The following is a 25,543-nucleotide window of genomic DNA, read 5'->3' as shown; positions in this document are numbered from 1 at the left end:
ATATTTCAAGACTAAGAAAACGTTTCAGAGACCAACCCAGGAAGAAGGTAAGCTCCCCATCTGTAATCAGTTACAATCGGTGAATGCCTCAGCTGCAGAGCAAATTAGTCTTATCAAGTATATTGCAATATCTTAAAATACAGAAAGATTAAATCAGAGAGAGTGAAGTCAATGAGGAATGCATTCAAGAAAAACAGCAAGTTGGAAAGCAGGTTTCTCAGTTCTGTTATATCCTCCATATTTCTGCAAGTCAGCAACATTTCTCCCAGAAAACCTGAAAAAACAGAAATCACAGCAGCAGCAAGAAGCGCTACTTCACTGGTAACAGCCAGTTTCCAGTCTCCGCTGGTGCTAATTTACCTCTACCTTTAACCTTCACTGACTTATCTCTAGAGCTGCTTATTTTTTGTGATTCTGCCTTGCCCACGCCCTTGCTCTGGTCTGGGGATGGTGACCACGCACACTGGGTGTCCCATGGCCACCCCTGAGCCGCAGTTTCACCTCCCGTGACACCAGTGTCCTGCCTCCTTCAGGACCCGTTGCCCCCTCCTCTCTCAGTCCATCTGCCGGGAAGCAGCAGCACTGCAGACCACCCCATCCCACCTGCACCCCCGGGAGTCACACGTACTGAAACAAAAGGCAGGGCTGGGCACCCTCCCCTTTTCACGTTCAGGAGATATACTCACAGCTCCTTTAAGCCCAGTCATTTTTACGCCAGCTTGAAATTTTAAACAGCTCTTTTAGCTCCTGCTTATTCTTAATATATATAGAGAGAGCAACTTTATCTCTTCTCAGTCTTCATTTTACCAAGCTAAACAAGCCATGTCTTCTACCAAAACAGGCTGCTCATTTCCCCTGTGAAAACTGGGAAATTTCCCGGAAGTGTAGTAGCTCCCTCTGTCCCAATTTACCCCAAATTTACTTCTCATGAACCAGAAAAAAGGCTGACCATTGCCTCGTGCAAAGGCAATTCTCTCTCTCTACAAGAAGTCCTTCCCTCTAATCTTTCCAGAACTGTATTTGTCTTTTTTTCACAGTAACACCTGAATTATCCTGTGATTTATTTGTACCTGTCTAAGCATTTTCCTCCTCTGCCATTGCGAAATAATGCTATCCCAGCCTAGAGTGAAAATTTCTGGTATTGCCCCAAACAGCATGACCTTCCATTCATACTCTTAGGTTTCATGCCACCCAGTTTACTCCTGTTCTCAAGGTGCCCATGGTCTTCCTGGATGGTATTTTGATCCTCCCTTGTATTGACCACACCTGGTTTTGTCTCATCACAAATTCCACTTGCACACCATTGCCTTCTGTGCCAAAAATCATTAAAGCAAACACTAAACATGACCTCCTGCGGGGGAACTCCCAGCCATCCATTCAGTGCTGCTCTTTGTGTTCTCCTTTAGAGAGACTATTCACATACAGGTGTTGCACCAAACCGTAGCTTCTGAAGCTTAACTAATAACATCTCGCAAGGCACAGCATCGCACGCTCAACTGAACTTCAGACAGACTGAGCTACTACACTTCCTCTGTCCTCAGAATGATTTTTTTAATCAAATAAAGATATTAAATTAGTTTTTGTAACCTGCCTTTGGTAAATCCATGTTGTGTTTGCTTTCAGGATTTAATTATTCTTTCATTTAAACTCTGCTCTGAAGTTCTGAATAGTACCTCTGAGGTCAGATTAAGAGGGCTGAATTTGACAGGATTATTTTCCTTGCCTCACTCCCACCCCCCAAAAAAAAGAAAGGAAAAAGAGGTATTATGTCCACTACAATCTAATCCTGTGGAACCACATGTAACCTGATAGATTTATTGAGGACCTTTTCCTCTGGACTTGCAGCTTAATTGGCTCAACAGCACAGTGGTTAGGAAGGAGATCTCTCAGGCTGTCACACCTACTGCATTAGCTTCAACAGCTTTTGCCTTTCACTGCTGACCCAGCCATTTTCTATTTCTATGAACTTCTCACCGTAAGCTACCCTCTCCCTCACGTTCGTCATATTTCCCTTATGGAGGTAATATATTCGTTCATGTGGTTCCCACTTTGGCAATTTAATCCCTGCGCCTTCTGCTTCCTTCACCTCCCTGGATACCATAGCTCTGGTAATTCTTTCCTTGTTTACATATTATTTGTTTGGCAGTGGGACTGTCCAGAGCTTGTTTATTTTCCTTTGCAAGATCTAATTCAGCTTCACTTTTGCCACTTTCCACTTTATCCTTGTCCCTTCCAATGATCAGGGTGAAGTCCCCTCACTGCCTGATGCTCTCTCCCACTCCTCTGTTATTTCTAACACCACTGTGAAGCTGTTGTTTATGAAGTTATATCCACAGCCTTTTCCTGCCAGTCCCCCCCTTGCTGTAAACACAAATTGCAGATAATTTGACCAAAAAAAAAAAACCCCACAAAAAATATCTCAAGCCTGCAACGAGTCCACAACCTCTTCAGTGCATCTGCTTTTAGTAGCCCGTTCCCCTAGGCTAGGCCTAAATTCAGAGAGGTCCGAAGATATGCCCCAGTTCCACTGAGCACCCGGCCAGCACTGCCGAGTGCCACCCTGCAGTCTAGATAAAGCCCTGCTTATCAAGCTCTCTCCTTTTGGAAGCACAATCTGAGTCATAACATCCCTTCTGTTGCCTTTCCGTTTAATTTAACCATGAAGGCACTTGATCAAAGGCTATTTCCCAAAACATCCTCTGCACAGTCTTCATGCCTGCTAAAAGCAGCTTGGAAAGACCACCAGCTCTTCTTGTGCCCTCACGGTTGGTGAGAAGAGCTGCGCTAGCTAATGCATCTCGCAATATCTGGGCTTGCCCCTCGACAGTAATACTGGCTGCTAACGTACACCCATGACAGTGCCATTTCAGGTGGCACCTAGCACCCCTACAGAGTCCTGTGTTTCATGTTGGGGTCAGCAGCTGGGCTCTAGCACACCCCTGTAGATCTTCTGCTGTCTTTTCCTACAGAGATCTTGTCCAAACCCTAATTCTGTCATTGTCCATCCTACAGCCTTACCTTCCTTGCTGGTATTAGTGCACAGTGCTACCCCATGAGTGTTACCGTACTTCTGTCCTACTGAACAAGGCAATACCTGTGCTCCGGTCGTGACTGCTATTCCATCAATCTTTTCCAGATTTCTATTACATAGACACACAGTTCTTATGCACAGGAACAGCATGTGAGGCCTTCATTCAGCCAAAATGCTGTCAAACAGGTGGCTTTTAAACAAAGACAAAAATGTATAAACCTCATCAGTCATCACTGCCGGCCCCGAGAAAAAGCACTGCCCTTTCAGAGGTCCCCCTGCCCCAGCCCCTAACCTCCCCCTCCAAAGCTGACCTCCATTTCAGTCTGCACCATTCCTCGTACTCCAATCGCAATTCATCAGCCAGGCTCGAATAGCTGTGTTTTCAGTCTATAAATCACCAGGCTAGACATCTGCCTGGCTTTCAAAGGAGTTTTGTTCTTCTTGTTGGCTACCGCAAACTTTAAGGTACTTGGAGGCCTGAAGCGGCCCAACCACCCCCTCCCAAGCAACTTGTGTTGATTTAAAATGCAAAGGACGGCTTCACAGAGAGAGCCCAGATGATGATAAAGCACTATTGTTTGTGCCTTTATGGGCCGAAACTCCAAACTTGATGTTTGCGGATTATTCTGAGAGGTAGCTGCTGGCGGGGAGAGACAGAGACAAAGCTGTGTGTCACTGCGTGCTGCAGGCCACCTCCCCTGGCCCTTGTGACAGCCCTTACACAGCCTGAATAAGAAGTGTTACAAGATGGTGTCCTCCAGCATCCCACAAAGACCTGCTGGGGAAGTGGAGCCAATGATCAGAAAGAAGCCATCAAAGGCAGTCACGCCACCTCCCCCTCGGGTCAGGCAGCGAGTCACTGAAGTGCCGGGCACAGCTGTATCAAAGGAGCTGACACCTCCAACAGCATCGGCGCTGGTGCTTGATCTGCTTCTACAGTGAAAAGGAGACCAGTCAGCAGCTCCACCGCGCGACACAAGTGCCGCAGATGGGCTCTGGGTGGATAAGGGTGGCTTTTAACCACGCATTCTCCATTTTTACCAAACGCAAGTGCGTGAGGCAGTCTGCGGCCAGCTGACGAGAAGACCGTGGCACCCGAGGTGACTCCTTGTTCACATTCTTGCTCCTGCAAGAAACAAGGAGACTGAAGCTCACCTCTGGCTCACGAGGCCGGGGAAGGCTGTGTGCTGCCAGGCTCGGGGCAGAGCACACGGAAGAGGGATGCTGGGAGCCAGTCTCATGCTTCGTTCCCATGATTGAGTACGGCCTCCTACTCTCTCAGTTTCATCAGCTCCTTACGGATATGTTCTTACTGTTCTAAACACTGTCACTTTCCCATCCTGAAATAATTTCTGCCTGAAACACTAGCCTGCTGTTTGCCATTAGCAATGAAGGTCTACTGTAATCCTTATAGGCAGGTTCATTCATTTTTTTTTTATCCGGAAAAGCCTTTGCTGTATTTTAAAATTATTCCCTTTTTCCTCACCTCATGGGAACATTTCCATGTTTCCTTTGCTACGTTCCCAGTGGGTCTGACACTTCTACATTAATAGAAGACAGTGACCTGTGATAAAAATACACTTTTATGGAGAGCTTGGGCCGGAAGCATTACAGGACCTAAGCAAGAAATAAAAATACAATAAACTATATCAAAATTTAGCTCCAATGGACTCATTGCCATGAAAACAGAAACAAGTGAGCAGACACCTTGGCAAGGACTCAATCGTTTTCTGTATAGCACTCCTGGAAGCAGGCAAGGGTCGAAAGCTGTTGCAAAGTTACTGGGAATAGAGAAAATAGTAACTGAAGGGAGATGACACACTTGGACATTCCACATTTTGTAACATAAAACAAAGAGACAGGATCAGAGCTGAAAAATCACCTGTGAGAATTTACACAACAGCATGGGGTCTCTTGGGCAGGGGTCTCCCAGTAACAGACCAGAGAACAGCAAAGTGTCTCCATACCACCCAGAAAACCCCTGCTGAAGTGCAGGCCAGGGACTCTGCACCCCTGGCCACGGTGGGGAGAAGACGAGAGACACGAGAAAAGGTGCTGGGCAGCAGAGCTGGGATCGAGGGGTGGTTTTGCACTCTCACAGCCTGAAACTGATAGCACTGCACCAGCCTGTTTCCAGCTCTCCGGAGCATGCTTATGAACAGAAAAAGGGTCTTCTCCACCATCTGCCTGGATAAACCCTGGCTGGAGCACAATAAGCCACCCAGGACAGAGGATATGGAAGCCATCCAGGACTAAGCCAGAGAAATTTACTCCCATAAGCATTTACAAGCACAGGAGAATCCATACGTGTTTTGCAGCCATGCTACTGACCAGGGTCCCAAGACCATATATACCTCCCCCTGACTGGTAACACTGATGAAACTCCAGAGCATCTGACTCCTCACAGAGCCTTTTCCTCTGGGGCAGAAAACGCCTGCACGGCCCTCGGGAGTGTGAGATGCTGGAAGAGGCAGTGGAGGCAGTTGCCTCCTGTGGTAGCAATTGCAGAACAATCTTGGGCCTTGAGGGCTTCTACCCCTGCAGGGAAAGTGAAGACTAAGCAAAAATATACACTCTGGCTGCCTGTTTCGCCTCCTGGAAATTCAGCCGCTAGTCCCACAGAGCAACAGGAAAAATAACATCCATTTCCACAGAGATTTTATCACCTCAGTCTTGGCATGGGAGAGGCATCTCCGCCCAGCTGTGAGCAAGCAAGCGCATTCTGCTGGCTTTTTTTATGTAATCAGAACAAATTCCTCAGAGATGAGTCACGGGGTTTCAAGGGTGTCCAGAGAGATGTCAAGCAGGCCTCAAGTGTAAATCAGTCACACACCTTGCCAAGAGGACACATGCTCGCCAGCAGGTCCCTTTCCTCTGAGGACACCAGGCAAGGGAAGGGATTCGATGGATGTTCCCAGGGGTGCTCCCAAGAGCCACACACACGTGTGGCACCTCCAGACCCAGGACGCTGCTGGTGTTTACATTTCTTCTGTAAAGACAGCGATGGTTTCAGGGTGGAGCTGGAGTGCTTCCCTACAGCTGCTCTCTAGGCTTAAACACCGAAGATTGGTCACCCGGGCCGGAGGAGCCTGGCAGTCAGGGAAAAGATCTGAACTTTAGAAATAGAGGTTCTGCCCCACCAAAGCCTGGTCAAACCGCAGGGGCTCCTGCCTGAAATGTTAGTTATGGTGGAACAGCTGCACCCCACAGCAATTGTTTCAGTGCTGTGATGTTGCTATGTTAAGCAAACCTTTTCCGCTCCCCTACCCAGGAATGAATACTCCAGCCTGCATGGGTCTACAGGCTGGACAGAGGACAAAGATGATACTTGCATAACTTCAAGGCACAGCCTGCTTTAGTGGCTCCTTTTGAGGCTGAACTGTAGAGGAGGATCAGCAAGAATTAGACCTGGATGCAATCTCGGAGTCCGAAGTAACACCGAGGAAAATGCTGCTGGGCCTTTGGATGTCAGAGCAGAAGGAACAGACAAACACTTTGGTGGAGCTTGGGTTAGTCTTCTTTCATTAGTGCCAAGGGTAATGTTTGGCACAAGGTGCTCATGCAGGGCAGCCTCCCGATTGAAAATGACATGCAGGTCTCCCTTCAAGCGGAGTGTGCAGGATGCTTCTAGTCTAGATTGAGACAAATCTCCACTTGTGTGCTCTTTGGGGGCAACTGCAGAATACACAACCCAACCATCATGCCCTTCACCTTTCAACTTCACCCTCAGGTGACTAACAATTACCAGCTACCATTAATATTAAATGGGAAAGAAAGAAATGCAATCCTCTCTCTGCTCTTCACATTCCACAATATCACAAACAATTTGTCATATTGGGAGGGGCAGAGGCAGGAGGAACATTAATTATTGATACTTGGGAACAGATGGCTTTTCTTGTACCAGGGCAGCGAAATGTAAGAGGAGCCTGTGGGTAAGGATGTGCGGATTAGATGGGCAGACACATATCAAATAACCAGCCTTCAAGTGGAACAGGAACCTTCCTCCTAGAACTAGCTCTGCTGGCCTGCCGAGCTCTCATCAGCAACCCCGGCTGCAGAAACAAACCCACTGACATCTGAATTAGTGAGGCTTCACCAGAACCTTTCAACACTCCCTCACCTCCGTACAGAACATCCTGGACACGATGACTGACAGCTTCCAGACAGCAGAGGCCTGACAAACCAGGCACCAACAAGTCTCTCTAGGAGACCCTACTGGTTGCATTTCACATGGTCATCCTCATTTACTGCCCTGTGCCATGCAAGGTTTACTCTTGAGACCACATATGGTGTCCAAGAGTGACTCCCTCCTGTCTTCCACTGCCTTCTGTATCCCATTCAGGGTGCTGGCCTTCAGAATCAAAGATTCAAGTGATTTGGACTGGTGACTTCAACCAGAGACTCTGTCATCCCAGACATCTGCTGTGAGTGTCCCCACGTCCAAGAGCAGACTGTGGGACTGACACCCTTATGAGACAGGAGGAACTGAGCAAGAGTGATTCTACACCAAAGGCAGCTGATTCACCAGAGTGGACACAGTGGCACCAGAGACAAAAGCTTTTCCAGAAACTTTCATGGACGGTCTCTGTACCCACTGCTGGAGCCAGGCATCTGCATCCATTTTCACTCTGGTGTAGTCGTGTCTCTGCTGGAAGACTAAGGAACCAGCTGCACTGACTCAGACCTGGGCCCAGGCAGCCCAGGGTCCTGTCTCAGGCAGCGGTTACAAGCAGAGACCCGGGGAAGTCAGAACTGGGCAAGCCAATGGTGATACCTCCTCTACTACTGCAAGAATGATATTCCTCAGCTATTTTCCATTTGGGGATTTCACAGGCCAGACACCACCTCAGTACATAGTGACTCAATTCAGTTTTCCTCTCTGGATGTACCCCTTAAATCCCGTAAATGGGCACTCACTTTCCCAGCCAGGGCAGATTAAATCCATAGTTATTCCATTGAGCAAGGCAGACTTTCTTGCTACCCTCCACAGGCCCAGAAGGTACCTCAGGACCAAAATGTCCAGGCCCTTGATATACGGGGGACCTCCTCACAGTTTGGAAAAAAACTCAGTTTGTTCTTTTGGCCTCTGCTCAGAGGTTTTTCCAAAGCTTCATTACTCTGATAATTAGGCATGCTCCTCTCATTTTTCAAGCTGACTAATCACTGATTTCTAATTCCTCTGAGTCTGCCTAGGGTCATGCAGCCTGCAGCCTGTGAGAGTCCTAAGACACGTACAATCTTGCGATTTGGAAAAACACAACTTCCCAGCTTCCATCCTGCACTGGATCAATGGCAAAATGCTCAAGGTGAACAAATGCCAAGAGCCAGGAGATCGCTACTGTCCATGAACAATACAAATTTTCACAACATGGAGTAGGATGGAGAAACTTTTCCTACCTAGGAGCCAATGAAGACCTGGGCCACATCTGTGCTGGGAAAGATTGAGCTCTACCAAAAAAGCAGCAAACCTTCCCACTATAGAAGCTTTGACCAGTGTCCAAGTTTGCTCTAGTTTGGTACAGGAAAAGACAGACCTGAAAGAGTGTCTTTATACTGCTATATTATACCAACACGAGAGCTTTTGTTCCTCTAAAAATGCTGTTCATCTCACTGTGATAGTACCAGAAAACGTTTCTAGTGTAGATCTGGCTCTAAAGAGCAGTCTCCGCAGAGCCGTGATGTGTTTACACTAGCTAACTGCTGCTGAACCGTCAGCTGAGAGCTAACATGCACGGGCTAATCTCACCTCCCCCACATTTCACAGGGGCTGAGGAGGGGATCATCTAAGCGAAAGAAGCCTATGGATTAGAGAGCAATACAATGGATCAAAAAGCAGGAGGCGGCCACATCTTTTCAACCCCAGAGCAGAATTGCTCCCTTTCACCCTACTCGAGTTAACGTTTATGTGAATCTTTTCCCTGCTGCCTGAAGAAGGAATCACATTATATACACATTCCAGAGAACTTTTCCCAGCAGAAATAACCGTTTTTAACACACATTGCGCTTGGGAGAATGTGTAGAATTTTACAGGCAAATGCATGGGTGGAGCTGTGTTTTGACCCATACAGGAAAGCTGTAAGTTGACATCATCATCCCAGTCAGGCTCTGGAGTCGGGGCGGTCGGCGGGCTTGGGAGGAAGATGTGCTCGGCAGGAGCTCCCTACCTCTTTGATGGCAGACATCTTGATGTTCTCATAGTAGTGCAGCGGTGCATTGGGTGAACTCATGTCATAGCCAAACCCAGCTACCGCCACCTCATCACAGTTGTGGAGCGCCATGGTTATTGCTACGCTTCCCAAGGTGGGGATGTTCTGAGAGGAGAGAAAGCAGGAATGGAAGTCATTAGCAGGTTGCCATTTCTATAATCAAAGATTTCCTCTTATTGTCTCTGCTGCTACTAAGCAGAAAATCAGGAACAGGGTATTTGGCTTTATCTGCACATCAGCTGCCCAATGCCAGTTTGCAGGGTCAATAGCCTGCCAGCTTGTAAAGAAAATCATATATTAGCCAGCTTCCTGCAAATCGTCTGGCACAAAAGCAGCAGCCCTTGTTTGAGGCTCTATGACCTGACTCTCCAGGGGGGTATTTCAGGGCAGAGGGATTAATGCAAATGGTCAGATTCCCCTTCCACAACTTTGCTATCCTGAGAACAGGACAGCAGACGAGCTGGAGGATGAATAACTGTGGATACGTTAGTTTTCTGAAATTAAAACAGGCAATCCAGTAGATACTGGATTACAAACTCTATGCACATTACTGGCTTCCAGGTAGGCTAAGGAGAAATACTTATCCCGAACGGGCAACCACACGGGAGCAGAAGAAAGGAACAGTACAAACTCTTTACTGATGGCAAAAGTCATTTAAGGAGGTCATTTTAACGCTCTGGGAGATGGAGAGGAGATCAGGCAGACTCAGTCAGTGTGCACTGAGTCCCCTTCCTTTGCTCAGAGGCACCCCAACAGGCCAGAGGAGCCTCTGGCCTGTCCCATACCTGTCCCAGCCACAGCATACTGGGAAGATAGGAGCAGTGGGAAGCCAGCCAGAGATGGGTGCTAGCACCCTGAGCAGGGACACCCCAACTGTCCTCTCCCATCTGCTGACACACCAAAGTCCAGCCTCAGCCCTTCCCATCTGGCTTCTGATGAGACCCTGTGGTGCTGTACGGCTGCAACTCCTCTTGTACGTTCAGATGAACATGACCGCTGTGTTTCCAGCGTAAAACCCTAGCTCGCAGAGTTTTCTAGCTCGCCTTTAGCCAGATGAATCCAGAGGTAACTTTACCCCAGGGGCTAGGGAGAGGCTGAGAAATCCACCCACATATCTTATCTCCATTTGTAGAGCATCCAACACCGGCCATATCAAAAGTATCATGAATTCAGAGGACATGCTCAGACAGTCACCAAGGATGACAGCCTCTTAGCTGAGACGTAGAAACCAACTGCACGCTTATGTTTTCCATTTAAAATGGTTTACCCTGAACTGGCGAGCAATGCTATTGCATTTCACCTGATGTTTGTAACAGTCTGGGAACACAATGTTTTGAGTTTCTGCCTCTCATTCAAAGGAACTGGCTTTTGGCAGCATACTACCTTGCTCGCTTCTCATTGCCTGACCAGTCCCAACATTTTCCAAGCACAGAATGTCACCCATACCCTAGCTGAGATGCGCAGAGCTGGGAGTGCAACCCATGTGCTATGGAGAACTCCACTACAGTGCACTGGAATTACACTGATTTGAAGACAAACGTGCAAAAACTGCTTATGGCTATATCAGTGAGACATTAAACTCAAACATACGCAGTGCAACTCTAACAGTGCCCACCTGAAATGAAAAGACCTTACTGCATCCTCCTGTGCTGGCTCTAGATGTTAGGAAAAACAGCAGAGTCATTTTGTTCTCACTGCTTAATTTCAATTGATAGTCACCACAAATAATATTGGTTTTATTCTGGTTACTTTAGTTAATTGTTAATTCACTGGCAGCCATAAAACATCAAGGAGGGGTTTTAAAAAAAATTGAAAGAAGTGTATTAGGCAAGGACAAGAAAATTCCCCCGAATTTCAAAACAGGCAAGAACATCCTGTCTTCCCAGACATGGCAGTTCAAATTCAGATATTCTCAGTTTTATGTTTTACATGGGAGATTACATTCGGATGTCACTGGAATTGCATCAGCTGGTAAGTGGACTTGCCACAAAATCCTTTCCCTCAGCTGAGCTGTAGTTACAGTGTCCAAAACATAGTGAGTAAATGGTTATATCCTTGAGAATGTGTCGCTGTTGGGAATATGATGGCATTAATACCACCCCCAATTGCGCTGGGCCCATTCCCACGGTACGGCTCAAGGGAGACACGGGGTCTTTGCCTGGAGGGAATTTCACTGCCAAAGTTAACATTTAAGAGCTAACTTTCTAATGTGACTCTTACAAACCACAAAGAATTAATCATACTACCCAACCTTACGGGAGGACTGCCAAACTACCATAACTTTCTTTCAAGCATACTCTTATATCTGTTTGAAGAATAACAGATTACAGAAGTCAAAAGTGATCTTTCTTTTGGTCACCAAATTATCTGCCTGACTTTTTTCTTACGTATTTTCCTACGTACAGTACCTCCAATGGCCTTTATGGAAAAACAGGAGACAATTTTCTCATCTGCTTCTGTTCTTCAGTAGTTCCTGACATGCCAGTATCTCAGTACTGCCTGCTCCTCTCTCAAAAATTATTAAAATACCAAAGACTACCAAAAACTTCCTAACCTTTTGGATTGTAGTAGATGTATCTGGTTTGGCCCCTACAACTATTAGAAAATCATATAGTGTCCTTAGCAAAATTCACGTTCAGAAACTCATGGTTCTGATGGCAGTTTTTAATTAAATTATGCCTTATTGATGTTAGCATCCTCCAGTACTACACTAGCTACAGCCTAGTGCGTGTGTTCCCCTTGAAAACAGAGATCTGCAGCCATTCACACCACTGCTGAGATGCAGCCTCACATTCCACTGCTGCAGTCAGAACCACGTGGGCTAGAGAGGACCACATAGAAAATTCTATAAAAATTATCCCTGCTATTCACGGCGGGCAGTAACTGTTCGGGCGGCACAGGGGTGCTTGCAGAACCCGCCCTTAGTAAATGGTGTGGATAACAGCACCTGCTAAGAGAAGAACATGAGTACAAATTGTGTGTACACCCACATGTGCCTGGATCAAATACACATAACTGGGCATTTGCTCCAAACTGCTTACATTAAAGAAGAAGCAACCATCAGACAGATTAAACAGTAACTGAGGAATTAGAGTGACTTGAAAAAAAAGGAGCCAATTTAAACAGAAGTATGAAAGCAGCATGATTGCTGGTTAACTGCATGTCATTAGTAAGGCAATACAGTGTATTGGTCCTGATTTGGTTTAAACTATAGAAACTGAGTTGTTTTCTCTTGTGAAAGCCTGCTGAGCTTCTGCTCCTCCTTCCCTCTACTGAAAATGAAGCGCTGCCTCATGTCCAGCTTGCGGCATGGGAAAGGGAAGGCTCTGTAGGAGGCAGGGATGTGTCCCAGGCTGTGCTGCAGGGAAGCCAACTCAGCAGCGTTCTCCAGGTCCAGGGGAAAGGGCTCTCCTCTTAGCAGAGAAGTGCAAATGTGAGGGGACATGTATCAGAGAGAGGAAATGGTTATAATTATTCTCTAGCCGCATCTACACAGTTTCCAAGCTCTCCTGATTGTACACAGACATATAAAATCGTTTGCTACTAAGCTCTAATCTGAACCTAATGAACCACGTACAACCGTCGGGGCAAGCTAGGGGACAGGTTGCTCCAAAAGAAGTTAGGCATCGTGGACACTGCTGTGCCAAAGCTGGCTTGCTATGCCCTGCACAATGCGTCAGTGCTCTCACCACACACACACCCTTGTGCCGTGCCCGAAAGACATACCAAAGCAACTACCACACCTCTCGCATTGAGTTATGAAAATAAAACTCTCTCAAACAACTGAGCAGACCTCTTGTCATTCTAGACCACTGCTAAGGAAAAAACCCAAAATCACAACATCCCGCCTCAGGGGTTGGACCAGCTCAAAGCCTGTCTTCCTGCTTGTGGCCCTCTATGTGCTTGGGTATTCCTGTACCACCAAGCGATGCTGCTTTCAACAAAATGGTTGAAGAACAGCGGCCCAATAGTGGCCAGTGCCGAGGCAGGAGCCTCCTAGGATGCTGCCCAGCCGCACGAAGACTGGCCAGTGCAGGCCAGCCCACAGCATGGGGCTGTCTGGAGTGGCCCAGCAGGACCACTGCTCCAGATGTGGCCATGATGAGTGTCTGACCTGAACTGGTGTCCACCAGTCAGGGAGAGCTGGGAATGGCAAGGCCCCAGAAAGCATTGGCGGTCCCCTCCTCTTGCCTGTTCCCTGCCACAAGCTTTGAACTTGCCCTTGCAAGCTCTGTGTCTCATAGGTTTCTTTCCCAGCTGGGGCCCATGGTGGGTACCAAGTTCAGCATCCCCGCTCCAGCACTGGTAAACAACTGCAAGGGCAACCTCCCTGGATAGCTTGGCCTGAAATGACAGTCCACATTTCCAAGCCTGACCTGCTTGTCTAAGCCCAAACATCTGGAAAATGTAATATCTAATATAATGCTCCCCAGAGATCAGCCCTTTGCCTGGTCCCATTTGAGAGAACGCAGCACACTGACAGATGAGCCAGAGACGACACCAAAAGGCCGTCTGACAAACAGAAGCAGCAAACACAGCAGTGGTGAGTGACACGTCACCGCAGCAGCGCTGGGCAAAGGCTGCCTGTGCCTCCCAAGCGTGGCTCCTTCCAGGGGAGGTGAGCACATGCATGGTGGATTCTGGGTGAAAAAAAGCATAAAGGCAAGACAGGCAAAGATGCAAAGTCTTGTGCTGCGCCCGGGATCACTGGAAGCTCTGTGCGGTGCAAACACAGCCAGTCTGCACCACCAGGTCAGGGGACCAGGAATGCCTTTAGCAGTACAGGCAGACATAGGACAGATTCTCCCAACTGCTCCTACACTCTTTTCTGCTACAAGGGGAAAGATAAAAGGCTTCCCCTCAAGACATTGCTGTTTCATCTTCTATTGGTCCCCCTGAAGAGGCTTTAAAGACTGACTTCTACTCACACAAGAAAGAAGCCAGCCAGCAGAAATGAACACCAGCCCTCCTTTAGACTTACTGGGGTCTGAGCATCACCTCCTGGGACTGCACTGGAGATCCAGTGCTGGCAACTGAACCAGGGGACTGTAACTGCTCTTTGCTTGGTGCATGTGAAAAGCCCTCACTGCTTTTCATTCCATGCCCGGGTCATTCCTGTGTCACTGCCTGCTGGACTGGAAGGAAATGACTGCTGTAAATCTGTTTTTAGAAATATTTGACCCCCTTAATATGTTAAATGAATTCCAGTTATTTATGGGATTTTACTTAACTCAGAGTAAGACATATTGGACTGCTCTGACTATTCCAGTTGTTACCTTTTTCGCTAAAAGGGTAAGCATTGCTAAAGAATAAATTCCCTACAAACAATAATGCAACTGGATATTCAAATTAGTTTGACTACTATATTAATTTATTTGAGGGAAAACTTGAAAAATTGCTACCTTAGTTTTATCGGTTACAAACCTGATCACCAAACAGCAATAAAGTCAAACCAGAAGAAATACAGAACAAAACTATAATAGCATCACATGCGATACACAACAGTCACTGTATTTTCTTTTGGTTCATTTACGTTTACATGGGAACAACCCCAAACCTACTCTTTGCTTCCCTTAGCTGGCAAGTTTGGAAAGATGGCATAAAAAACAATTTAGCATCACTTATTGTGAGCATACAAATACCTGCAGAGTGGTCCCTGTCACAGTAGCTAACAACCCACAGTGCTGCTCCCACAGCTACCTCCATCCGTGAGCAGAACCAGCTGCAATATTGGGCTTCAAAAGACAAAGCAGAGCATCTCCAACACTCTTTCTTCACCTCCCCTAGGTATCCCTTGCCGTAAGTGGGAGAGAGCCCCCAGAACTGGCAGTCTGCAGCAGAGCAAAGGGAAGGGCTGGAGGCCTGTTGCTGGAGACACGGCAAGCCAGCTGCCCAGCAGGTTTCCATTCTGCCATTGAACTGTGAAGTTCCTATACAACTTAGCCCAAATCAAATATCTTTTGACCACATCTAACCTGATGCGCAAGCTCTGATTCACCATTTGCCATAGAGCAGGTTCCTGTGCAATACAGGGAGTATTTCTTAAGGACCCAACAATTTAACAAAGGGCAAGCAAGGGCATGACTTTACTGGATGCTAGCTGCTCTACGGTAACCATGTATATGCTTCACCCTATGCTAAACGGGAGTTCATGGCCGACTCTTTCATAGAAAAATAAACTCCCTTCAGTGACTTTGCATCTATCATGTGCAGAAGCATGTGGTTGGGCATGATTCTATGACTTACCAAGAAGCGGCTGGTATGCATTTACCTGCTACCACATAATGGCTTGTCCGAGTGTCCATTCCCCAGCAGCTCATGGACTGATCCCACTGCAGCAGTAATGAAGAGTCCAGTCCATGAAGCAGATGAGCTGCCTTGCAAACCCAAAGCTTAACAATGACACTAAGTCTCTATATTTAACTAACTGCAGCTGCAGTGGCCTCTTACCTGTCCCTCTCCCTGCTTTAGAAGATGCTGTCAGAGCGCAAAAAAAGAAGCACGGCAACTAGAAGGACAGGGTATCAAACTGCACTGGTTCTGCCATCCCCCACCTCTCTTCTGCTCCGTAAAGACCCAACAGGTCCCCAAGACACAGCCTTCACACAGTGGCAATGCAGCGAGAACAGCCAAGGGGACAAAGATTGCTGAGACCAGGGCAACTCAGTGCCAATGAGAGAAAGGGTTGTTATGACCAGCCAGGGGAGCTGAAAAGCTGTCTAAGGAGCAAAGGGTCACCACTGGCATCTCCAGAAAGGCTGCCTGCCCACAGGCCAAACCATGTAACAGCAAAGAGAAGCCCTGGGGCAGGACGTGCTAACATTCCAGCGTCAGAGGTTAATCCCCAATGCTTGTGGGCTGTCAGCACTCTGCAGAGGTGCTAATCCATGGCCGGGTGCCTGATGCAGCCTGATAACACCTCCTGCACATGGCTCCTTCTTCACCAAGTTGGTGCTGAGGCTGGATGAAGTCCAGAGGAGGCTGCTTTAGCTCATTAGTAAGGGGTCTATAGATTCAGCCATTTCCAGTACACCAACAAACTAAAGACAGTTTTGGGCAGCAGAGCTTAAATCATAAGCAGTTCCGTGGAGGCACAGCACCAGCAGAGAGAGAGAAACAAACACCACAGTCTGCACTGGAGTCCTCAGAGTCCTGATAATTTGTGTAATCTGAAATGTTCTCTTGACCACCTCACACCATGCTCCCAGAGGAGCCAGAAAGCCACTGTTCCAATGGCTCTGAGCGCTACTGAGTGGACAAGACCATTCACTACGCATCAAAAAGCACCATGGCAATAACCATCCCTAGTGCTGTATGTGCAACAGGCAATGACACCTCTGAACGGATTGATGTTCATGTTTGTCCCCCAGTAAGCTGTCTGCAGTGCAAGGTAGGTTATTGCATGCCTGAATTACCAGTTGCAATACCAGTGATGTCTGGCTTCAAGCCCAAGAGACCTGTATACACAGAACTTCCACCTAAACATAAATCACATACACACACCTTTGGCTAGTGAGACAGCTAAGCCTGCGCCTTCACCTTAAGAGGATTCTTTAATCAAAGAGAAGACCTTTACTACCTCATTTCTTTCATGCTAAACCATCTTCAAGTATTAACATTTAATTTTACCCAGACATTGCTAGAATCCTAAACCAAAGTTTTTCTTTATCATCAGCTTATCCCAAGAAAAGAGAAGACCACATGCAATAGGAAACAGCTCTGCCTCTTCTTAAGACTTCAGCAAATGGACTGAAGAAACTCCTGAAAAGCTTTACTGGTCTCAGAGAGAAGTCACTTTTCATTGTGGGTGACCAGCTTTGCTCCTTGCTCAGCCTTTCGGCTACTTATGCCACAAGTGCAATCAAAATGCACATCTGAGTCGTACCCTCCTACTATCCTCCAGAACCATCTGGCCCAAATTATATTATCAAAGCAGAGGATGTTACTACATTCACCCTTTATTGAATCCTGGGAAAAACACTTTGAGATCAGCCCCAAACTATTTTACTAGCTCTCCTCAACCTTGCTGAAAAAGCCCCCAAATTACAAAGTTAATTGGCAGCACATTGTTACCATATGTGGTGTGTAAGAGAAGCACTGAAGTTTATTTAGGCATCAGAACCAAAGAAGAGTGGAATATTACTGCTATTTATGAGGATTTCGTGTTGGCCTTGATTACTAAGGCATCCCCAGCCTTGATCCTCCTGTGTGTAGCCTGCCCAACATACCACAGCATCCTGCAGCACCGGGGCACCAATCTGCCCCCATCCTGGCTCCCCCTGAGAAACTCAGGACACATGTTGTTCACTGTGCTTTTTGCTTGCTAGACCTCAGCGTTTTCCTTTTCCATGCTCATATGCTTCTTTCTTGAGTAAAGTTTTCCAGGCTGTCTCACATCTCGAAAGCACGACCCTGAACCCAACCAGCTATGTTCTGCAGCTGCTGGGTCACACTGTCTCGTGTGGAGCGTTTCTCCTTGCTCTAGCTGCCTCATCTTGCTTGGATATCTCTCAAGTCTTTAATAAGAGTTGGATTCTTGGTCTACTACTGGCTCTGATTTCCACTCTTCCCAATTAAAGTCTCAGTGAAAAAAGGTCTGTAGCAAATTTATAGTACCAAAATCCCACTTAGACTCTCCTGCCCTTTTTACAATGGCAGCAGTAGGTTCTGTTGAAGCTTTGCAGCAGCATTCACTAAAGCCTATAGTCCCAGCAGCTCAAAGACAGCAATCCATAGTTGATGTCGGCAGTAAAATTTGTAGCTACAGGCTAGAAACACTCTCTCCCTGTTTTTAAACTCTGACAGCATCACTATATTAGAGTGCCCTTGCGCAGACAGCACAGGGTACAACACCGTCCCAGCCCCACAGATGCACCTGCAGAGACCCTGCTGCCCCATCTAAAGGAATGAACTACAATTTACACAATCTAGCAGGGGTCATGGGCAAAAATTGCTTGCCTTAAAGCTCCATAAACTATTTTTAAATGCTCAAATGGACTTTCATGAAGTGAAACATCGGGTTTCAATTAAGATGCCTTCATTTCCAAATCTGATGTGTGTTAAACAACCTATCAAAACCTCATAAACTTCAGTTCACAGCATTTTCATTTCCGGATTCTCTCTTCTCCTCTCAGCTTAAGTAATATCTTGTGTATTAAAATAACGTGTTTAAAAATAAAAACAAATCTGGACCAAAAAAAAGGCAAAAGATTGATGATTTCTGTCCTTCATTGGGGCAGCAGTCCTGATTTTCTGGAAGTCAAGTCAAGATCACATCCTTCTAAGGGTATGTTCTCGAGAATGCGAGAGGTGAAGTAAGTTACTTCCTAGCTGATGGGAATATTTGGGTTAAGATACTTTCAATGTGTGGAGCAAAAATCCAGTGTTCCCAGAACCACTAGACAGCTTCTGTATGTACACACGCAGGAATGCATTTCACAAAAGAACCATTCTGTGTGGCTGAATCTGTCTGCGCATCTTGCACACTGCATTTTAAGAAGTGAATTTCTTACCTCCAGGCACCCACCCTTCTGACCTGCACAAAACAAACATCTCTAATATTTGACTTCATGATATAATTAGAGCATGGAAAATGAGCCACTATTCTGTCTAGTCCGTGCTGCAACATGGCAAATTCGTACTGATGACAATGGAAGGACAATGCCAGGGGCAGAGCAAGCAGACCTTGTCCAGCAAAAGTGCTTTTCTCTGGGTTCGTCAGCTGTGCTAATGTACCCAAAAATGTCACGTGTGGTCTCTATCAACAACTATATCACATGCGTACATGACTAATTCACCCACCCAAGTAATACTTTCTCTAATGGTTGATATATTAGGTAGAGTAAATATAAATAGGTTCTGAGGACAGCGTTACAGTGTGAGATAATCCAGAATACCCAAGTCACCACCTACTCCATGCTAACACTCCAAAAAGCTGCATAGGGGGTGAGAGATACTTGAATGTCCATGGAGGTATTTTATTAATAACTATGACCTAAAAGTGTGTTTTACATTTTTTTCTTTTGTAAGCTTTTACATCTAAACCTTGTCACTGTAAGATCAGAATTTCTTACCAAAAGCCCCATAAAACAAACCTTTACCCTCTTTTACTATAAGCCTGGGATACAGGATCAGCAGTGCAGTATCAGTGATTTTAGGCCATGGTCTCCATGAGGACAGAAAATTGCAAAACAGTAGCACGACCTTTAGGGAGACCTGCACCATTTCCAGATGTGCTGCGGGTGCAGACAGCAAGGTTCCCTCTTCTTTTTGGGAAGGAGCTCCCTCTACCCACACAAGCAAGTGCTCTTCTGGCAGGCTGCAGGTGATGGTAAATCACTCAGCTGGTGCTGGAAGCCTCAGAAATGCCTCCAGAAAAGCAGCTCTAATACCAGAAAGGGTGGATCTTGCCTTGGCCTTCAGGAGGCTGAGTGCTGCCACAATAAAAGGGCCAAAGTCACTTCCATTCAATGTCCAACGTCCTTCCCCTTGATTTTGCTTACTCTGCTTTATACCTACCCCTCTGCCCATCAGGCCATTGTTGAAAGGCAGCCCGATGAAGCTGAAAGCTGCCTCCTGGATGAAGTAGGGATTCAGGATACGTATCTCATGAGGTTCTCTTGGGACACGGGTTGCCACTGACTTCCAAAAGCCATCAGAGGCACTCTGATAAAAAAAAAAAAAAAAGAAAAAAAAAAGAAAAAAAAAGGAAAGATAAAACAAAAAGAACAATTATATACAAAAGAGCAAATTGTATTTTTTTTTTTTAAAACCCCAAACACCACTACTGGCAGCAGTTCCCACTGTCCCTGCTCCCTGCCACAAGGCACTAGCATGAGGCTGCAGTGGGAGGGTGCATCCTGGAGGGGTGAGCTAGTCTGGATGATGAGTGTGATGAAGACAGAGGCGCTTGGGCTTCAGCATGAATGACTCTGTCCCTGGTGGCATCTTTTCACTCTTATTAGCACTTCAGCTAGTTTGGTTAATGGCTTAAGCCTTCCAGCACACACTGTGATTGCTCCCACCTGCTTCCAAGGGGATGTACCCTTGGACAGCAAATGCTTTTAAGAACATTCAGAGAACTAAAAATGACTGTACAGCTCTACTTTCAGTGTGAGCTGCACGCTTCCCCTTTATCCTAGATAAAGGTTTTGTTAGGTTTTATGTGAATTAATTCATAAGCTTATAAAGGTGCCATCTTGTCTTGTGAAGGGCCATGCATCCTCATGGTACAAGGGAAAAACCAACTATGTCCTTTATGGTTTTCCAGTAAATAGTTTTTCAATGAAAGTCCTCACCCTGCAGACATGGGAGAATACTGGCCTTGAATACCGCTACCCTGCTAGCCAAGCCCTGCCTAGAGCCCTGCTCGTGCCTCTCTGCCAGATTACTTTATATCATTGCTCCTGCTGGCCCTGATGTTCACCGGTATAGCATGTACTGCCCTCAAAATAACCGGAGGCTCCTTGTTCATAGGACTTACAGAACAATTGCATTCTAATGTTTCACTTCCATTTGGGTTAAAAATTCAGAGCAAGGCACAGGGAGGATGGCAGGAATTTTAATCTGCTAACAGCAGCTTTGGCAGGGTAATCTGACTGAATTCAGTCTCCTGTGATCTCCATGACAAGCAACAGAGGCAGATACTTCACTCAACATAAAAGGCATGTGCTTTGGAAGTCATCATTTACACCAGTTTTGGGTTGCTTGCAGCTTAGCAGTGGCTTTACAGTTGCTTTCAAAGCACTGCCGAAAATGTTGATGATCTCCTGCTACACCCTCAGGAGCCTCCCCTGCCCAGCAGTGATTACCCCTGTAATTATCAATGGTAATTCTGCCACAGCCTATGCCTGCTGCATCTCACAGACTACTTGTACTGCACATGGCTCCTGCCAACTCTTGTGCCCTGGTGCTAAACACCTTACTGAGGCTTCTTTATGGAAACATCCCATGGTTATCTTTAGCTGCTGAATTTCAGATCCTAAAGAATGAAACTGTGGTAGATGGCTCTTGCCTTACGAGAGGCATTAACAGAGCAAACAGCCTAAGATAGCTAAATGCCATTGCTATCCCATTTTGACCCCATGTTCCCCCTCAAAGTTGCCTAAACTTAATGCACTTTTGCTGACTAGGGCAAGAATCCTTAAATTCACAATTTAAGTTTTCATTTCAACAATGGCAAAGTGCTCTCAGGACCCTAAATGGCAAAAATCCTAATTAACACGTATGTTCTTTCATCATAGTTAAATTAGAAAGAATGCCTGGTGTTAACACAGTCTAACACTTTCCATTATGATATGACATTTTCAGCCACTGAGCGATCCCACCACTTAAAAACAAAAGTTAAAAAAAAACCCACCAACTTTACAAATATTAATAAAGTCCAACATCCATTTGACCAAGGGATTTGAGGGATTTGGTATGTCAGCTGAGTTTTGCCTCTTGTGAAAATTCATTAAAAATTGGATAAATATGAAACCTTTGGAATTTCCTAAAGGCATACATAAAGCAGAGGTCTTTCAGTTCCAAGGGAGGAGGGAAAAAAAATTAAATAAAAAAAATCACAGATTCCACTTGCATTAAGCACGCTCCAGGTCTCACAGAAATGAAGATGATAAACAAAAATCTTGAACAGCTACTCATTCAGTGAAACCATCTTATCATGGGTTTAAGCAGGCACACCCTGGAAAAATAGCGTGTGACCCTGAAACTAAAATAAATTTATAAGTTTAATTATGATTTCACGTGCAACTCTAAATATGGCATTGCCTAAATTTTGCAAACAATTCAAACCAAAGGTCTGCAAGCTATTTAAAGTGGACAAAAGCTGCCTTTTGTTTGGACTCACACTCCATAAGAGATTCTACATAAGTTCTGGGATTGAAGTAGTTTTTACTTGGCTTTTACATCACACACAAAATAGTAAAAGAGAAAAAAAAATTACAAACACTTGAGACTTATTCTTTGCTGTTGCTGGAGCTGTTCAGAAAGATAATTACACATATCAGAGCTGCTCATTTTCCCAGTGCTATGTGAATGGCTATGACCATACCTGGGCTCCTCTCAGCTAGTTCAATGCTAGTGGATCCCATCCATAGCTGAGAATATAACCTGGCCGCTTTGGTCCCTTCGGTGTGGCTGTTTCTCCTGTCATTCATCCTGACCACTTTTCTCACCTATCGCACAGCTCCAAAATTGTTCTGGTTTCTCCCTTCTGTCTCATTTTTATTTGCTTTGTGTTGTCCCCTGTAACTTTCCTGTGTAGTTTCCATTATTGCTGAGAATAATCTTTCATTTTGGTATGTTTTCCCTCTGGAGTTTCTAAAACAATTCTAGGGAGAAATGTGGAACCTCAGCAGACAGCTCTCATACTTCCACCCATAGGGTAGGCAAAGCTCCCTAATAGGGCTAGAGAACTAAAAACTCTTTTCTTGGCTTATAATTACTGAAATTCTCAGCCTTGTGGTTTGGCTCTGAGTTTTGAGTTACGTTTCGAACCTTGTGGTTTTGTTCTGCAGCTTGTCACTGGTGAGCTGCAGAACACAGCACCACCACGACTGCGGGCCCCGGGAGGTGCTCCCCCTGACACAACCCCCCGCCCCCGGGGATCCATGGCGGTGGCAACGGGAGCGCAGCCCCTTCCAGGGCTCCCTGCTACTGCTGATGCTCGGCCGCCGCTCCGCCTGCTGTGGATGTTTGGTCTGATTGGACACAGATGTTCGGTGAGGTTTCCAAAGCAATTACTACCCATCGGGGGAACTCTGTCCCTTTTTTAGGCTGGGAGGAGAGAGACAGCCACCCGAGGAGCAGCAGGCACTGGGAGGGAGGGAAGGCACGTTTTCCTGCCAGATTCGGGAACTCAGACTCACAGTTTGAGGCTGGAGGCATCCCCTGCTCTCTGCTACAGTGAGTAAGCCTGAAATGCTTAAGGGTGGGCCTCTGAGGATGCAATACTTCCCTTCCTGATTATCATAACGATAACAAGTCAGAAAGCAAGTCTGAAAACTGCCCAGGCAATGTCCCTGCAGTACCTGATCACCTCCTGGTATCGAGGAGGAAACCATAGGGTCCACCTACAGGGGAAATGGTGTTTCCCTGTGTTAAGTTCCCACCTTTATTATTTGTTGGTATTACCGTGCACCTGGAGCCTCAGCCACAGATCAGCGGTCACGGTGCCAAGGGCTGCCAAAAAAGGCTTATAGTACAAGCATAAAGAAATAAGCAACAGACAGAGAGAGGTAGACAGGAAAACATGACTGAAGAGCAAGCCTGAGGGCCACAGCATTTTTAAGCAATCTTGGAGTGTTTTCAAAATTGCATAATTGTACAGGAGGCTTTAGAAGAAACTATTTAAAAAGTAGAAAGAATTTAGATGGGCCAGGGCTTTCCAGCCACTCTCTTGTACAGCTCTCATCCAGGGAGAGAGGCAGAGATATCCCCTCTAGAGACACTACTCCAGGAACAAACGGGTACAGACATGTGAGAGCGGAGATGGCAGGTTATGAAGAAGGGATAAAAAATGGCAGGGCTCACATAATAGCTACAGGGACAAGACAATCCAGCTATAATTCCTCATTCTGTCCATTTGCAGAATACTGAAGGGTAATAGGGACAGCTGGTTGCAAGCTATTTTTGTCTCCATTCAGTTTTCCATCTCCTGTTCTCAGATTTACCAAGGCAAATCACAATATATGCTAAAATAAAACATGGAAACTCAGAGCCTTGGCCAAGGAGCACACCTCAACAGAAGATACAAACAGCTAGAAGCAGGCCGAGTCTCTCAGAACAATATTTTTAATATACTAAGCAAAATGAGGGGTAAAGCTACTGCATCCTGATGACATGGACGCTACCTCTTCTGCACCTCTGTGATTCTACTGGATTTAGGAGTACAAGCAGCATTGCTCCGGGAGACTTCTAAGTCTGATGGGATGGGGACAGGGAGATTGCAAAGGTCAGCTGTGCACAACACAAAGCTGAATAAAGTCTGGGTGTGCAATACTCTGATGCAGAGCAACAGGAAAGACGAGACAGAACCTGTGGTAAATGGAGATTACACTGCTCATTCAAGCTCTGGTAACACCAGAAATGGAGAGGAAGAAGGGCATGAGAGAACGAAAAAGCCAGGAGATGACGTACCAGTCACAAGACTTCACCGTGCCTGGGAGCACACAGTTCACTGGGATCTCTGCCCCCACCTAGGCTGGAATGTGGTTTATTCTATACCCGTCATCCACAAGCACTCACTGTCACACAAACACAAGGTACAGCAGCACCGCTGCAATCCATCTGCAGAGGCTTTTGAAAGGTTTCTGCTCAGGCAAAAACTGGATTAAGATGTGGAAGGTGTGTTTCCACTAGAAAATAACCATCTTATCAGCCAACGCTGCATTTCTCAGCGGTCAAGTAGACATGGAGGCCTAGAAAATGCTCTTCTACAAGCTGTTATATAAATGAAGTTGCATCATTTGCACTGATTATCAAAGCAACAAGGAATTTTTAGCAACAAGAACAGAGGTGCTGAGAGCCTGCAGTCTGGGTTGATAGTCAACTGCCGGACCCACTAGCCCACACTTCAAATGTATTTACCCAACTTCCTCAAAGTGAAGGAGAACCCCTCACCACACCACCCTCTCTCTGTACACGGCTCCGATGGGCAGCACTTGTTCTGAATGTCCCTATCTTCACTTTCTAGAGTTCGTATATTCTTCCACTCTTATCTGCCCCACTGAAAAGCTCTTACTCTGCCTGAAGCAGGAACATTGCACATTGTGCTCAAGCCTTTCCCTCATCTTCTCTTTGTCCCACTGCCAAAAGAGATGCAACTACAATATGATACTTCTAATCTTTATAATTTTTGGTTGTTTTCTTTTGTGGGTTTTTTTTTTTTCTTTTTCATCCAAATACCCTTCCACTGACCAAGTCTAAAATCAAATGGTTGTAATTTCCCAGGCCATTCCCCTGTTGTCCCCATCTCCCAGCAGCCTCGCAGCACCCAAGAGAACTCCTGACATGTTGTAAACCCCTCAAATTTAGTTTTTATTAATATTTCTCAGTGTGAAACCCAAACACATTTTCTACCCAGTGTTTTCAGTGGCAAAGAGCAGCAAAGCATGATGGAGACAAAATCACCTCTAAATACATGGTACTACTAGGCCTTTTTTTATTAAGGCAAAAATCTAACTATGCTGCTTCATCGGTAGAGTTGAGCTAATAATAATTCACTACATTGGCCAGAAAGTAGCTTCTTTAGGCTTGATAACTACCGGAGAAGGGAAACTTAATTCCAAGTTGTGGTTGCAGACTT

At 46.1% G+C, this 25,543-nt stretch overlaps 1 protein-coding gene across 7 annotated transcripts in view; it reads right to left on the bottom strand.

The window, feature by feature from the left end:
• Positions 1–25,543, bottom strand: part of ST3GAL3 (ST3 beta-galactoside alpha-2,3-sialyltransferase 3) — a 185,132-nt gene that overhangs the window by 8,402 nt on the left and 151,187 nt on the right. For 3 of the 7 annotated variants that reach the window (XM_074151206.1, XM_074151209.1, XM_074151207.1), the window contains 2 exons: positions 19,756–19,902; positions 9,196–9,342 (listed from right to left, as the gene is read on the bottom strand). The exons of 3 other annotated variants lie outside the window; for them this stretch is intronic. In XM_074151206.1, the coding sequence (XP_074007307.1) occupies positions 9,196–9,342; positions 19,756–19,902 (294 nt within the window). The remainder of the gene's footprint in view (positions 1–9,195; positions 9,343–19,755; positions 19,903–25,543) is intronic. One more of the 7 variants, XM_074151208.1, reaches the window with a different exon arrangement.

This window comes from Numenius arquata, chromosome 8 (genome assembly GCF_964106895.1).
Source record: "Numenius arquata chromosome 8, bNumArq3.hap1.1, whole genome shotgun sequence".
NCBI lineage: Eukaryota > Metazoa > Chordata > Aves > Charadriiformes > Scolopacidae > Numenius > Numenius arquata.
This window is presented reverse-complemented; position numbering and strand designations above follow the sequence as displayed.